Here is a 15,574-nt window from a genome sequence, read left to right on the forward strand (position 1 = left end):
AGACGGAGTCGGGCTCTGTCGCCCAGGCTGGAGTGCGGTGGCCAGATCTCAGCTCACTGCAAGCTCCGCCTCCCGGGTTCACGCCATTCTCCTGCCTCCGCCTCCCAAGTAGCTGGGACTACAGGCGCCCGCCTCGTCGCCTGGCTAGTTTTTTTTTGTATTCTTTAGTAGAGACGGGGTTTCACCGTTATTCGCCAGGATGGTCTCGATCTCCTGACCTTGTGATCCGCCTGTCTCGGCCTCCCACAGTGCTGGGATTACAGGCTTGAGCCACCGCACCCGGCCAGTGAAAATCTTTTGTTAAATAAAACCTCACTGGTTTTTCACATACCCCACAGACCAAGAGAAGCAAAATTGCCCTGGTTAATGAGGCTGCAGACTCTACAAACACCAGAAACACAGTGTCCCACTTTCCCTGTGTCATCTTCCCTCCCTTACTCCCTCCCTGCATCAGATGTTTACCAGGCACCTACCACGTGTTTTCCAGGCAGTGTTTCAGGCTTTGAGGAAAACACAGACAAGGGCTTTGCACTCACAGACCTCACATTCCAAAACAAACAAGTGAACAACAATTTCAGCAAGTGCTAAGTGTTACGTAAAAAATAAAACAGAGAATTGGAGAGTAAGGGACAAAGCAGGGAAATAGGGTAGAGGGGGGCTCAGGAAGGCATCCCTGAGAAGGTCGCATTTGAGGGAGAACTGAATGAGAAGGAGCTCACCAAGCAAAATGCCAGAGGGAGAGTAGCCCAGGCAGAGGGGTCAGCAGAGGCTCTGAGATGGGAAGAAGCTTTGTTGCCCAGGCTGGTCTTGAACTCCTGGGCTCAAGTGATCCTCCAGCCCTGGCCTCCCAAAGTGCTGGGATCACACACATGAGCCACCATGCCCAGCAGGCTATCTTTGATCTCAAAAACAAGCCTAACCTTGGATTCACCGTTTATAGTTAGCCACAAAAATAGAAATGTTTAAACTTAAAACAATCGTTTTCCACGTATCTGAAAAGACTTATTTATATCATTGATTTAATTCAAGGGTTCTAATACAATAAACATTTGTTAGATATTTCCTAGTGAAATTCTCTGACAACCTCAAACTCTGTTGCTTATTGGATGCCCAGATTCAAAAATAATTTAAATTGGGAAGGAGTTATAATCTTAAAAAGGAATGGTTACCAGAAACAGTATTTTAAAACTTTAGTTAACCCTAATAGTAGGTAAACATTAGTGTCAAAATGATTTCTGAACTGTCTTTTTAATAGTAGATAATTAGGGAAAGAACTAAAATGGTTCCTTCTAATAAACAAACCGTACAGAAGTTTATATAAATCTTGTTTGGTGACTAAAATGTTTCTTTTCATAGAAGCAAAGTGATGATTTTAAGTTCTGCTCAGAGTCTCACAAGAGATAATTTAAACATACAATGAAGGCTGAAGTCCCCACACTATTTAGTAACCCACCCCACTCATAAATGGTTTCTGCACTAAAATTCCTTTCTGGTCTACAGGGGCCACAGCAAATAGAGAGCAAAGTCACAATTCTTCGGTGAAAAAGATATAGAACAAGTAGTATCTTTTAAGTGACCAGTGGTGACAGGGAACAGCCCAGGAGCCCACCTCAGTACTAGGGAGGGGACCCCTGGTAGCCAACTGGGGTTGCTGCTCTCACATAACAGATGTCCCACCTGTGCTCATTTTCAGGCACTCCTTACATCTGTGGTGGGACCTAATGCGTTGTAGACTGAAACACTGGATGATGATGATTCAAATGGAAGAAAATTTTTAAAACCACTTACTGAATTTAAGTTATTAAATGTTAAATCAAATCGTACTAAGGCAAGTTTGTGATGGTTATAGGCTGTTATAAAGGGGAATGAGGCTGGGTGCGGTGGCTCATGCCTGTAATCCCAGCACTTTGGGAGGCCGAGGCAGGTGGATCACGAGGTCAGGAGTTCAAGACCAGCCTGGCCAACATAGTGAAACCCTGACTCTACTAAAAATACAAAAATTAGCCGGATGTGGTGGCATGTGTCTGTAGTCCCAGCTACCTGGGAGGCTGAGGCAGGAGAATCGCTTGAACCCAGAAGGCAGAGGTTGCGGTGAGCTGAGACCATGCCATTGCCCTCCAGCCCGGGTGACAGAGCGAGACACCGTCTCAAAACTAAAAAGGGAATGAGCAACAAAACTAGATTCATGGTAGATGCTTGGAGAGTGTGAAATGCAATTTCGTTTCATATTGCTAAAACTATACTCAATAGATTGCTAATATATTAAGATATATAAGGCTTAAAAAAAGTTATTAAGACTATTGCCTTAAATTTCCATCAAATTTCACTACATCTTTAATGTAGTGAAATCCTTCTACATCTTTCATTCTCCCAGATCAGAAATCCCAGGGACTTACCTAGACCTTCCTGAGGAATTTGCCCGATGTTTACCATTTCCTACAAAGTCAGGAGAGCCTCCATGTAGAATGGCAGCCGTTCTGGGTCCTCCTGGGTCCTTCTTAGAGGTATGATCTTGGTTTGACAAACTAGCAATTTCCAAACGTTCCTAGAACAAGAAAAGTAAAACCTACTTTAGATGTAAGTCATAAATGGAAGACAATCATGGTACATAATTATTAATTCAGTATAGAATGCAAATTTTAAGCTGAATGTTTACAAGTGAAATAAAAGTGAACTCAACTTTTAATAGTTTAAAATAGCTAGAAGGAGGACATTGAATGTTTCCAACACAAAGAAATGATAAATGTTTGCAATGATGGATGTGTTAATTACCCTGATCTGATCACTATACATTATATGTATCAAAACGTCACTATATACCCCATGAATATATACAACTATTATTTGTCATTAAAAAATAAAATTAAAAAAACGTTAATGCCTAAAATGTACTGGCTCAAAACTGAAGTCCAGGTTATGGTTTCAAGAAAATGTAAATTTTATAAATGAAAATACTTAGAATCTTGCAACAGTGTAAAAAGTTAGGGAGAAGAGTAACAGGAGATGAACAGAAGAAGGGGGAATCAAAGAGAGGGGAGAGAGTGGCTGATAGGAAGGCAGGTCAAGCGTAAGACAGCAGCACTGGTGGAAACGGGGATCTCATCTTACGTTTCTACGCAGGTTTAGTTTCACATAGGGCAGTACACTTGTCTGTGGAAGTAATTATACAAGACAGAAAGAAAGGCATTATCAGTCCTATTTTAAGGGACAAGTAAAGTGAGTCACAGAGAATGTCACCTTGCCAAGGTCACAGAACGAGGCAGTAGAAAAGCTGAAGCTTTAAACCAGGAGAAGCTTGCTTGTGCTTCAGTGCCTCTTCCTGCTACCACATTGTGTCCCTTAAGTTTAATGCTATAATTATGTAAAAGAGAATGAGTAAAATTTTATCTGAATTTCTCCAAACATGTCTGACTGGTTTTTTGCTTGAGCTAGACTCAGGAAAAATAAAGGAAAAAGTACTCTATCTTTTTTCACCACTGTCTTTTAAATCTGCTCTGTTGAATAACTCTTTTTCATCACTGAATGAAATTTCAGGCAGCTCCATATGGTTTCTATGCCCTCTTCAGTATCAACAAATCATTTTATTTTCCAGGTATTAAGAATTCTTGATCGGGTGCGGTGGCTCACACCTGTAATCCCAACACTTTGGGAGGCCGTGGTGGTGGGTGGATCACTTGAGGCCAGGAGTTAAGGACCAGCCTGGGCAACATGACGAAACCCCATCTCTGCTAAAAAATACAAAAATTTGCCAGGCGTAGTGGTACACGCCTATAACCCCAAATACTTGGAAGGCTGAGGCACAAGAATTGCTTGAACCTGGGAGGTGGAGGTTACAGTGAGCTGAGATCATGCCATTGCACTCCAGCCTGGGTAACAGAACGAGACTCTGTCTCAGAAAGAAACAATTTTAGTCCAAGTTAATTATTAAAGCCGCAATCTCTTTCCCTCCCTCATTTGATAAATTATAGTAATTATGTAAGTCTAAATCATCTACCGACAACATAAAACTCTAAATTTTGCCACCTATTTGGGGAGTCTGAAATACACGGTGAATATTTATTTATTTTTAGTGCTTCATTTTATTTTGTATTACTGATAGTAACACAGATGTCATCAGTGGAAATAAAAACACTTTGTTTTGCAAAATGTAAATTATTTTATTATGATGGAGTTGATAGGGTACCTGCTTAGCCATTTCTTTCCTTTTTTTCTCTTCTTTTATCTCTTCTTTCCTTCTCTGAATCTCATGTAGGATTTCACGTTGCTGAAATAAATCAAACCATCATCAAAAGGCAATCTCTGAAACCTATACAACATATAAATTATGGAATGACAGAAAAATCTTTTAACTTTCAATAATTCAAACCCTCTTTTCCTAAGAGATCTGAAAATACAGCATCTTAGTACAAACTGCAGTTCTATCAGTTTTATCAGAGTTCTTACGCAATAGGCATTCCCATTTAAACAGGTTTGAGAATGTGTGGGGAGGGGCATTTACTCCCCATTCTTCATGTTTCCATGTGCAGGAGACTTCCACTACAGCAACACTGTTGGCTTCTTACTTCTTCTCACATTTGTCTTAGCCCCTCCTGTTTGATATCTGTCTATCTGCAGAGAACAAGCACTTGTACCTGCTCTCTGCCATGGGGATCCCGGTCAGCTTGGTGAAGGTGGGCTGAGCAAGCCTCAATGCCTGGACCTGGGGTGGCCATGGCCCAAGTACCACACCTACCTGCCATTCTTTAATCACCTGCATTTTCCAATCAGCTTTCTCAATGTTAAAAGTGGTGTTTTGATCTCTATTTTGTATTATTCCTCTAAAATTCCAGATTATAAATCTCAAAACTATTAAGAGATTCACCAAAAACCATAATAGCAATAATACAACATGTAAAAACATACCTCAAACTTATAGGTAGCTATAAGCAGTATGTCAAAACAAAATCGTTAGCTAAATAATCACTATCTTCTAATAAAAATTAGCCTTCCTAACAACAAGGACAATAATAAAAACTACAAACTCCCAGCAGGGCGCAGTGGCTCACACCTGTAATCCCATCACTTTGGGAGGCCAAGGTGGATGGATCACAAGGTCAGGAGTTTGAGACCAGCCTGGCCAACATAGCAAAACCCCATCTCTACTAAAAGTACAAAAATTAGCCAGGCATGGTGGTGGGTGCCTATAATCCCAGCTACTCGGGAGGCTAACACAGGAGAATCACTTGAACCTGAGAGGTGGAGGTTGTAGTGAGCCAGTATCATATCACTGCACTCCAGTCTGGGCAACAGAGCAAGACTCTGTCTCAAGAAATAAAAATAAAATAAAATAAAAATAATAAAAAAAACTACAAACTCCCAACAATAACTAGGCTACACACTTAAATAGAAAATAAGTAACAAAATCAATGGCACCTAAAAAAGACACTGTTAATGTAAGCACAGGATAAACAAAATGAAGCAGAAACAAAATGAAAAGAGAGGCATAAGAACCTAAGAACAAAACTGCTAAAAGTAACTTTAAGAAACAGTAGTATCTAGAAAATTAGAACGCCTCACCAAAAGATAAAAATAGATATACAAATGGTGCTGGGCACGGTGGCCCATGCCTGTAATCCTAACACTTTGAGAGGTCGAGGCCGGAGGATTGGTTGAGACCAGGAGTTCAAGACCAGCCTGGCAACATAGGGAGATCTTGTCTCTACAAAAAAATTTTAAAATTAGGTAGGTGCAGCGGAGTACACCTGCAGTCCCAGCTACGCAGGCGGCTTAGGTGGGAGGATCCCTTGAGCTGCAGTGAGCCAAGATCGCGCCACTGCACTTCAGCCTGGGCGACAGAGCAAGACACTGTCTGAAAAAAAAAAAAATCCAAAAAACAGAAAACAAAACAAATAGTACTGGTTGGAAAAGAAACAATCCTGGATGGGAAGTCTAAATACTGTGAAGATACCAATTCTTCCTAAATAAATATGTAAGTTTTTAAAAACTCAATAGAAATCCCAGGAGGTTTGTTTTGTTTTGACTCTGGGAAAGCAATTCTGTAGATCTTCTGTAAGAATAAATGGGTGAGAATGGTTGAGAAACAAAAACAATGGAAGACGAAGGGATGGGGAGGGGTAGGCTTGACTTGTCAGATATTAAAACATTATAAAGATATAATAATTCAAAGAGTGTGGTGGAGAATCAAGAAAAAACAGATGAGTTGAACAGATCATTGACAAACAGAACCTAGTATAGGTAAGCAGTTCAGATGCACTTGAGAATTGTGTTTGCAGCTGCCGTTGCACCAGCTATAGCTCCAGCAGAAGGAGAAGTGGGTAAGTAAGGAGGTCTCTATACTATGGCTTGTATAATACAAAGGAGACAGCTCACAAATCCACAGGTGGTAGAGCACCTGGCTCATTGTAACCTCTGCCTCTCGGGTTGAAGCCTCTGGCTACAAAAAGCCGCTTGCAAGACTGCATCTTCTACTGGAGGAGTGAAGAAACCTGTCGTTTCAGGCCTGGTACTGTGGCATTCCGTGAAATTAGACGTTACCACAAGTCCACCGAAATGATTCACAAACTCCTCTTCCAGCATCTGGTGAGAGAAATTGCTCGGGATTTTAAAACAGATCTGTGCTTCGAGTGCAGCTATTGGTGCTTTGCAGGAGGCAAGTGAGGCCTATCTGGTTGGCCTTTTTGAAAACACCAATCTGTGTGCTATCTATCCATGCCAAACACGTAACAATTGTGCTGAAAGATATCCAGCTAGCATGACACACATGTGGAGTGGAGAGCGAGGTTAAGAATCCAAAATGGATCGGGCATGGTGGCTCAAGCCTGTAATCCCAGTTACTTGGGAGGCTGAGACAGGAGAATCAATGGAACCCAGGAGGTGGAGGTTGCAGTGAGCTGAGGTCACACCACTGCACTCCAGCCTGGGACTACAAGAGTGAAAGTCTGTCTCAAAAAAAAAAGAATCCACTATGATGGGAAATTTTATTCTAAAAAAAAAAAAAAAAAAACTATACATATATATATATATATCTTATTATTCCTGATAGTTCTAAATGTTGTTACATATTTTTTTTCCCATGGGGTCAAAAGGTACCTACATAAATGGTTGTGAGTGGAGAAAGAGGGGACAGAAATCACGTATTGGCCATTTTTCTATTTTCATTCATGTGTGAATTTTTAATATAAATGGGAGGATGTAAAGCATTAATGCAAATCAAAATGTTTCAGTGAACAAGTTTCGGTGGTGCAACTTTATAATAATTACAGATAAACCTGTTACATATTTCTGGATAACGCTAGTATTTGGATTTTTTTAAAAACAAGTAAATTCTTTTCTTTCTTTCTTTTGCTTTCATGTCAGATAGGTAATGTGCTGATGTCCTAACAAGGTTCGGGGTGGCATATCTCACATGTGTGTGAACACCCAATCATCAAGCTTATCAACTACAGAAGGATCAAAACAAGTACATTTTTTATTGACGGCAACTAAACGGTTTGTAGCATTCTTATCACACAGTAGATTACACCTATTCACTATGTTTTCCTTTCTTTTTTTTTTTTTGAAGACAGAGTCTAGCTATTGCCCAGGCTGGAGTGCAATGGAATGATCTTGGCTCACTGCAACCTCCGCCTCCCGGGTTCAAGCAATTCTCATGCCGCAGCCTCCTGAGTAGCTGGGATTACAGGTGTAAGCCACCACTCCCGGCTAATTTTTTTATTTTTAGTAGAGATAGGGTTTTGCCACGTTGGCCACGCTGGTCTCAAACTCCTGGCCTCAAGTGATTCGCCTGCCTCAGCCTCCCAAAGTCCTGGGATTACAGGCGTGAGACACCACAACTGGTCTTACTATACTTTTCTAACTGAGTTGTCCTACATGAAAGTACATGTTTTTAATGTTATGTGTCTTCTGTGCAGTTATTACAAGTTTGCTATTAATATTAAAATACATTAAACTATTTTTAAACATATAAAGGAAGTATTATGAATCACTTAAAGAATTATTACTTAATAAATGTGTTAGGAAAATGCCTAAGAAAATATACTTAGGCTTTTTTTATAACCTGAATCAAAATAAGCTCTAGATAAGTTGATTAAAGCGCTAAATAGAAAAAACAAATAAAAATGTAAACATTTAGAAAAATAAATTAAAATCAAAAAGGAAATTTAGATGCATATATTATCTTTGATTTAAAAGATTTTAAAAGTAAGACAGGAGTTTATATCCTTATGCAAACAAATTAAAGAAAAATACCAATGGCTAACCATTTGATTGTATACATTATCTTTGATTTAAATACAAATGTAACTATTGTTATTTAAAACAAACCTGTATTTAAACCAAAGCTTTAATCTGTCAGCAGTAGGATATAAACAGGAGTTTATAAAATACAAATGGCCCTAAACCATTTAGATGCTATATATTATCTTTGATTTTAAATACAAATGGATAACCATTTGCCCATTTTTTCTTTAATCTATTTCGCATAAGGATGTAAACTATCTTATTTTAAAAATCCTTTAAATCAAAGAAAATACATATATCTAAATGTTTGAATAAAAAATTTATTATCTGGCTTTTGCTACTCATTTGGGCATGAGATACTTGTCTCGCACAGGGAAGAAGAACATAGCCTCTAAAACACAGTGAATTCCTGTACACCCTCACAAGCTCCAAAAGACTACAGGTGGTTTGGTTAAACAGCTTCTTTTCTCTTCTCTTTTATTTCTTTAAGACCTGGACTGAGGGCTCTAAGGGGCAGTATTGATAAGTGTCAGGAGGGAATCACTCATATTTTTTTTTTTGCGATGGAGTCTCGCTCTGTGGCCCAGGCTGGAGTGCAGTGGCGTGATCTTGGCTCACTGCAAGCTCCACTTCCCAGGTTCACACCATTCTCCTGCCTCAGCCTCCCAAGTAGCTGGGACTACAGGCACCCATCACCACGCCTGGCTAATCTTTTTTGTATTTTTAGTGGAGACAGGGTTTCACCATGTTAGCCAAGATGGTCTCGATCTCCTGACCTCGTGATCCGCCCGCCTTGGCCTCTCAAAGTGCTGGGATTACAGATGTGAGCCACCATGCCTGGCTCAGTTTTTCATACTCTCACATGTATCTACCTTTCTTGAATCAAAGGTTGGGCCAAACTTAAAGATAAGTTTGTAGGCAGAGACAGATGAAACCTACAGTAGTTTGCAATCCTCCAGGCTGGCCATGCACACAGACATGGACAAGGGCATCTCACCTCCTGCTCTTCTTTCCGTTTGGCCTCCAACAGCCTCTGCTGCTCCTCCTGAGCCCGCCTTTCCAGCATTTCTTCGTGAAAAGACTTGGGAGGGGGCTTGTTATGCTCACTGAGAAATGACTGCACGTGGTAAGCCAGTTCAAAGATCATCACCTAAACGCGTAAAAATCAACCACAAATGATTAAATAATGGGAAGGCCCAAACAGGAGAGGCTACAGAACAGGAAAGCAAATCGGCAGTCAGAGGCCCATTTAGAAGGCCATTATTCATTTCGATATGACATATTCTGAATTTGGTACATGAGACAATCACAGCAGGAAAAAGCTTTTAAGGGGCCCATTGCATTGTGTTATTATCAAGACAGATCATTACTTAGGTAAATAAAAAGCTTCACTTTTCTTTTGTAGACCTATTCAACTTATTGGCATTTTCTCTATAATAAATCCAATAAAATATTTTTCTTTAGAAATAAATCTGATAAAACATTTAAGACTGCATGAAAGTAAAAGCTGTCTTCCCAACTAGAAAACCTGTCTACATAATGAGAGTTGGGCAGAGAATACTCATTGCTAACATCAGAGCTTTGTCTATGCAACATACTGAAAATATTCTGTTGGGAGTACAGAGGCAAATATTTAAAGGCCTCATTATCTCCTTGTTAGTAATGTTTCAATAAGAAGCTGATAAATACTTAGAAAGCATTTTATATAAGAGGCTGATAAATACTTAGAAAGTACTTTATTTCCACTTACAGAAGCATTCACATCTAGAATGAGGAAGAAAATGGTCTCCCTTTCACACATTCTTTATGTGAACATAGAAAGCCCCTTTCCCTTACCCCCAGGAGACGCAAGTCATACTTGGGTTGATAAATCAATGGAACAAAGGTTTCTGAGACCCTTCCTGAGTGATTACCCAACCCCAAAGAGGTAAAGAGTGCCAATCCTTCTGCAGATGAGGAACATAATATTGATATTTCTTTTCTCAGTTACAATGAAGCAATTTAAAAATTCTTATATTCATTATATGCTTGAAGCCATTTCTAAAGGGACTTAACAGGGTGGTAAATAATAATAGAAGTCATTGTACACAAAAATATAAAGTTAGTTCATTTGGTATCCTGCCTTTCTCTTGGGGAGCAAATACAAAGAAAGCACAGCTCTTGTTGGGTGATGTTAATGCATTTTTTCTTACACCAGAAGCTGTGGCATTTGCTGGATATATTTCACTTTAGAGTCAGAAACACTAGTCTACAGTCTAAGAGGCAGATTATTCTAAGAAAAGCTCTTCTAAGGAAAGCTGGGGAAAGTAGGCAATTTCTATCATGTCAAAGAGAAACCACTTCTAAACCAAAAAGGAGGCAGAAGCCAAGCTGTGGAGGGTTTTTCTTTTGCTGTTCTATTTACTTTACTAGAGTTTTTTGTACAAATCGATCTGATAAACCTTCTAAGACTGGATGAAAAGAACTGCTTTCCAAACTGGCTTTTGCCTCCTACTTGCCTGGTGCTACAGGGCTCACTGGCCTCCTTCAGACCTCTGCTTAAGTCTTGAAGGCCTCTCTTGAACGCCTTGTAAAGAACAGCCACTCCACCGTCACACTCTCTAGACCCCTCACCCTGATTTTCTTCATGGCACTTATAACTGCCTGGTTGGTTGTGCAGTTATTGGACTGCCTTCTGTCTGTTCCCTTCCCACTGCAGCCCACGGCGGTTTGCTCACTGTGGTTTTCCCAGTGCTGGAATAGCACTTGACACATGGTACACAAACAATAAATATTTGTTGAATAAATTAATAAAAAAATAAACTTGGCTTTAAAATTTGAAAAAATAGAGTATACTTAAGTTTACTTTTACAGGACAAAGAGCTGTATATAGATTAAAATTATAAGCAACTGGAAGTGCTTAAGAACAAGCTGTTTTTGAGTACTTACTTCCATTCAAATAATTAAATGACTCCTACTTTTAAAAGGCAAGTTTCAGTGAATGCCATACCGCAATGAATCCCTATGCCATGCTTTAGTACCTAATTATACTCTATTTTACTTGAAAATAAAAAAAAATTTCTTTAGAATTATGTCTATTTTAGACTTTCCAGTACTTCCGACTTAATGGAAATGAATTTTAGATAAACAAGAAGAGTGATTTGTGCGGTGCCTTCCCATGTTTAATGTCCGTTCAAATCTCATTATATGACGATGACTCAGATGAACGCTAGCACAGGCGGCCCTCGGAGACATTGCAGGTTCAGTCTCAGACCACTTCAATAAAGCAAATGTCACAATAAAGCAAGTCACACAAATTTTTTGGTTTCCCAGTGCATATAAAAGTTATGTTGGCTGGTCGCGGTGGCTCAAGCCTGTAATCCCAGCACTTTGGGAGGACGAGACGGGCGGATCACAAGGTCAGGAGATCGAGACCATCCTGGCTAACATGGTGAAACCCCGTCTCTACTAAAAAAAGTCTCTACTTGCACTAGCCAGGCAAGGTGGCGGGCGCCTGCAGTCCCTGCTACTTGGGAGGCTGAGGCAGCAGAATGCCGTAAACCCGGGAGGCGGAGTTTGCAGTGAGCTGAGATCCAGTCACTGCACTCCAGCCTGGGCGACAGAGCGAGACTCCGTCTCAAAAAAAAAAAAAAAAAAAGTTATGTTTACACTATATGGTAGTCTATTAAGTGTGAAATAGCATTATGTCTGTAGAAATCAATGTATATACCTCAATTTTAAAATACTTTATTGCTAAGAAATACAAATGATCATCTGAACCTTCAGGACATTATAATCTTTTTGCAGACAGAGGGTTTTGTCTTGATGACGGCTGCTGACTGATCAGGGTGGTGGCTGGTGAAGGCTGGGGTGGTTGGGGCAATTTCTTAAAAGAAGACAACAATGAAGATTGCTACACCGATTGACTCTTCCTTTCATGGAAGATTTCTCTGTAGCATTCAATGCTGTTTGACAGCCTTTGAGTCACAGTTGAACTTCTTTCAAAGTTGGGGTCAATCCTCCCCAACCTTGCTGCTGCTTCAAAACTAAGTTTATGAAATATTCTAAATGCTCGATTGTCATTTCAACAATGTTCACAGCATCTTCACGAACCGCTCAAGAAACCACTTTCTCTGCTCATCTATAAGAGGCAACTAATCATCTGTTAAAGTTTTATCATGAGGTTGCAACAAATCAGTCACATCTTCAGGCTCCACTTCTAATTCTAGTAATAGTCCTCTTGATATTTCCACCACTTCTACAGTTACTTCTTCCAGTGAAGTACTGAACCCCTCAAAGTCATCCATGAGGGTCAGAATCATATTCCAAACTCCTGTTCATGTTGATATTTTGACCCCTTTCCATAAATCATGTATTTAATGGCACCTGGAATGGTGAATCCTTTCCAGAAGCTTTTCCATTTACTTTGCTAAGATACATCAGATCAAAGGAATCACTATCTATGGCAGCTATAAGTTTGTAAAATGTATTTCTTTTTTTTTTTTTTTGAGACAGAGTCTTGCTCTGTCGCCCAGGCTGGAGTGCAGTGGCCGGATCTCAGCTCACTGCAAGCTCCGCCTCCCGGGTTTACACCGTTCTCCTGCCTCAGCCTCCCGAGTAGCTGGGACTACAGGCGCCCGCCACTTCGCCTGGCTAGTTTTTTGTATTTTTTTAGTAGAGACCGGGTTTCACCGTGTTAGCCAGGATGGTCTCGATCTCCTGACCTCGTGATCCGCCCGTCTCGGCCTCCCAAAGTGCTGGGATTACAGGCTTGAGCCACCACGCCCGGCCTGTAAAATGTATTTCTTAAATAATAACACTTGAAAGTCAAAATGACTCCTTCATCCACAGACTGCAGAATGGATGTTGTGTTAGCAGGCATGAAAACAACAATAATCTCCTTGTACATCTCCATCAGAGTTCTTGGGTGACTAGGTGCACTGTCAATGAGCAGTAGGTCTCAACAATGGTCTTAAAATACTCAGTAAACCCTGCTTTAACAGATGTGCCATCATACAGGCTTTGCCTTTCCATTTATAGAGCACAGACAAAGGAGATTTAGCAAAATTCTTAAGGGTCCTAGAACTTTGGGAATGGTAAGTGAGCACTGGCCTCAACTTTTGAAAAGTCAGCAGCTGTATTAGCTCCTAACAAGAAAGTCAGTCTGTCCTTTAATAAGGCTTTGGAGCCACACATTGACTTCTCTCTAGCTGTGAAAATCCCAGATGGCATCTTCTTCCAATATAAGACTGTTTCATCTACACTGAAAATCTGTAGCTAACTTTATCAATTATCTTGGATCTTCTGGATAACTTGCTGAAGCTTCTTCATGACCACATGCTGCTTCACCTTGCACTTTTATGTTATGAAAATGGCTTCTTTCCTTAAACCTCAGGAACCAAGCTCTGCTACCTTTTAACTTTTCTTCTGCAGCTCCCTCATCTCTTCTCAGCATTCACAGAATTGAAGACAGTTAGGGCCTTGATCCGGATTATGTGTTGGCATAAGGGAATGTGGCAGCTAATTTGATCTTCTTTCCAGGCCACTAAAACTTTCTCCATATTAGCAATAAGGCTGTTTTGCTTTCTTATCATTCACGTGTTCACTTGAGTAGCAATTTTATTCTCCTTCAAGAACTTTTCCTTTGCATTCACAACTTGGCTGTTTAGTGTAAGAGGCCTTTTGGCCTATCTTGGTTTTCAACAGCGTTCCTCACTAAACCTCATCATTTCTAGCTTTTGATTTAAAGATAGACATGCAACTCTTCCTTTTATTTGAACATTTAAGGCTATTGTATGGTTATTAATTGGGCTAATATCAATATTTCTGTGTCTCAGGGAATAGGGAGGCCCAAGAAGAGAGGGAGGGAGAGAGGGGAACGGCTGGTCAGTAGTTAGAACACACACAACATTGATCAAATAACTTTGCTGTCTACATGGGCAGAGTCTATGGTGCCCCAAAACAATTACAATAGTAACATCAGAGGTCATGGATAACAGATCATCGAAACAAATATAATAATAATGAAAAAGTTGAAACATTGTGAAAACTACCAAAATGTGACACCGAGACATGAAGTGAGCACATTTGTTTGGAAAAATGACACTGATAGACTTGCTCAATGTAGGGTTGCCACAGATCTTCCATTTGTAAAAAACACAATAATCTGTGAAATGTAATAAAGTAAAGCACAATTAGAGGTACGCCTGTGTTTTTTAAATTGTGGCAAAATGTACACAGTATATTTACTATTTTAACCATTAAATATATGTTCAGTAGCATTAAGTACATTCACATTGTTGTACAACCATCTCCATCATCCATTTCCAGAACCTTTTCTTCTTCTCAAACTGTACTCATTAAATAACTTTCCATTCTCTCCTCCCCATAGCTCCTAGCAACCACTGTTCTACTTTCTGCCTCTGTGAACTCAACCACTCAAGGTACCTCATGTAAGTGGAAGCATATAGTACTTGCCTTTTTGTTACCAGCTTCTTTCACTTAGCATAATGTCCTCAAGGTTCATTCATTTCGTAGCATGTGTCAGAACCTCCTTCCTTATTAAGGTTGAATAATATTCCCTGATATGTACATACCACATTTTGTTTATCCATTTCCCTGTCAATGGACCCAGGTTGTTTCCACCTTTTCGTTCTTGTGAATAATGCTGCTATAAACATCGGTGTACAAAACTACTACATCTTTAACAGTTTCTGCCTCTTTTAATAATCAGGACATGTTCCCTTCACAAAAGGCAGCTGTAGTGGAACAGACAGGAAAGGCATGGGACTCTTACTAGTTACTGGGAACATAGTAAATATTAAAAATCACAAATCAGGACTTCCACTTCTGGGAAGATGGAGTATACCTACTTTTTCCTATTCCTTCTACCAAATACAACTAAAAAACCCCGGACATTACAAATAAAACAAGGGTAAGATGACCCTGAAAGGTAAAGAGTAGAAGGAAAACTGGTTAGGGCCTTAGGACCCAAGGAGCAACGCAGATGCGGAGAGGGTAGAGTTTAGGGGGTGGCTGCAGAAGGGCAACATGAGAGATCCTTGTGGTGAGAACAATATTCTATATCTTGATTGTATCAATGTCAATATCCTGGTTATGACATTGTACTACAGTGTAGCACACTGTTACTGTTGGGGCAAACTGGGTAAGAGGTATATATAAATATATAATTATCTCAAAATAAAAATTTAAATCAGGCTGGGTGTGGTGGCTTGGGCCTGTAATCCTAGCACTTTGGGAGGCCGAAGTAGGAGGATTGCTTGAGCCAGGAGTTTGGGACCAGCCTGGGCAAGACGGTGAGACTTTGTCTCTCAAAAAAAAAAAAAAAAAAAAAAAA

The 15,574-nt window shown here is 40.0% G+C and overlaps 1 protein-coding gene across 1 annotated transcript in view; it reads right to left on the minus strand.

The window, feature by feature from the left end:
* Positions 1-15,574, minus strand: part of EIF2AK4 (eukaryotic translation initiation factor 2 alpha kinase 4) — a 109,946-nt gene that overhangs the window by 83,401 nt on the left and 10,971 nt on the right. Inside the window, exons 3-5 of the mRNA XM_017867694.1 lie at positions 9,236-9,388; positions 4,184-4,264; positions 2,397-2,545 (exon numbers count right to left, since the gene is read on the minus strand). Of these exons, the coding sequence (XP_017723183.1) occupies positions 2,397-2,545; positions 4,184-4,264; positions 9,236-9,388 (383 nt within the window). The remainder of the gene's footprint in view (positions 1-2,396; positions 2,546-4,183; positions 4,265-9,235; positions 9,389-15,574) is intronic.

This window comes from Rhinopithecus bieti, unplaced genomic scaffold (assembly GCF_001698545.2).
Source record: "Rhinopithecus bieti isolate Rb0 unplaced genomic scaffold, ASM169854v2 scaffold_115, whole genome shotgun sequence".
NCBI lineage: Eukaryota > Metazoa > Chordata > Mammalia > Primates > Cercopithecidae > Rhinopithecus > Rhinopithecus bieti.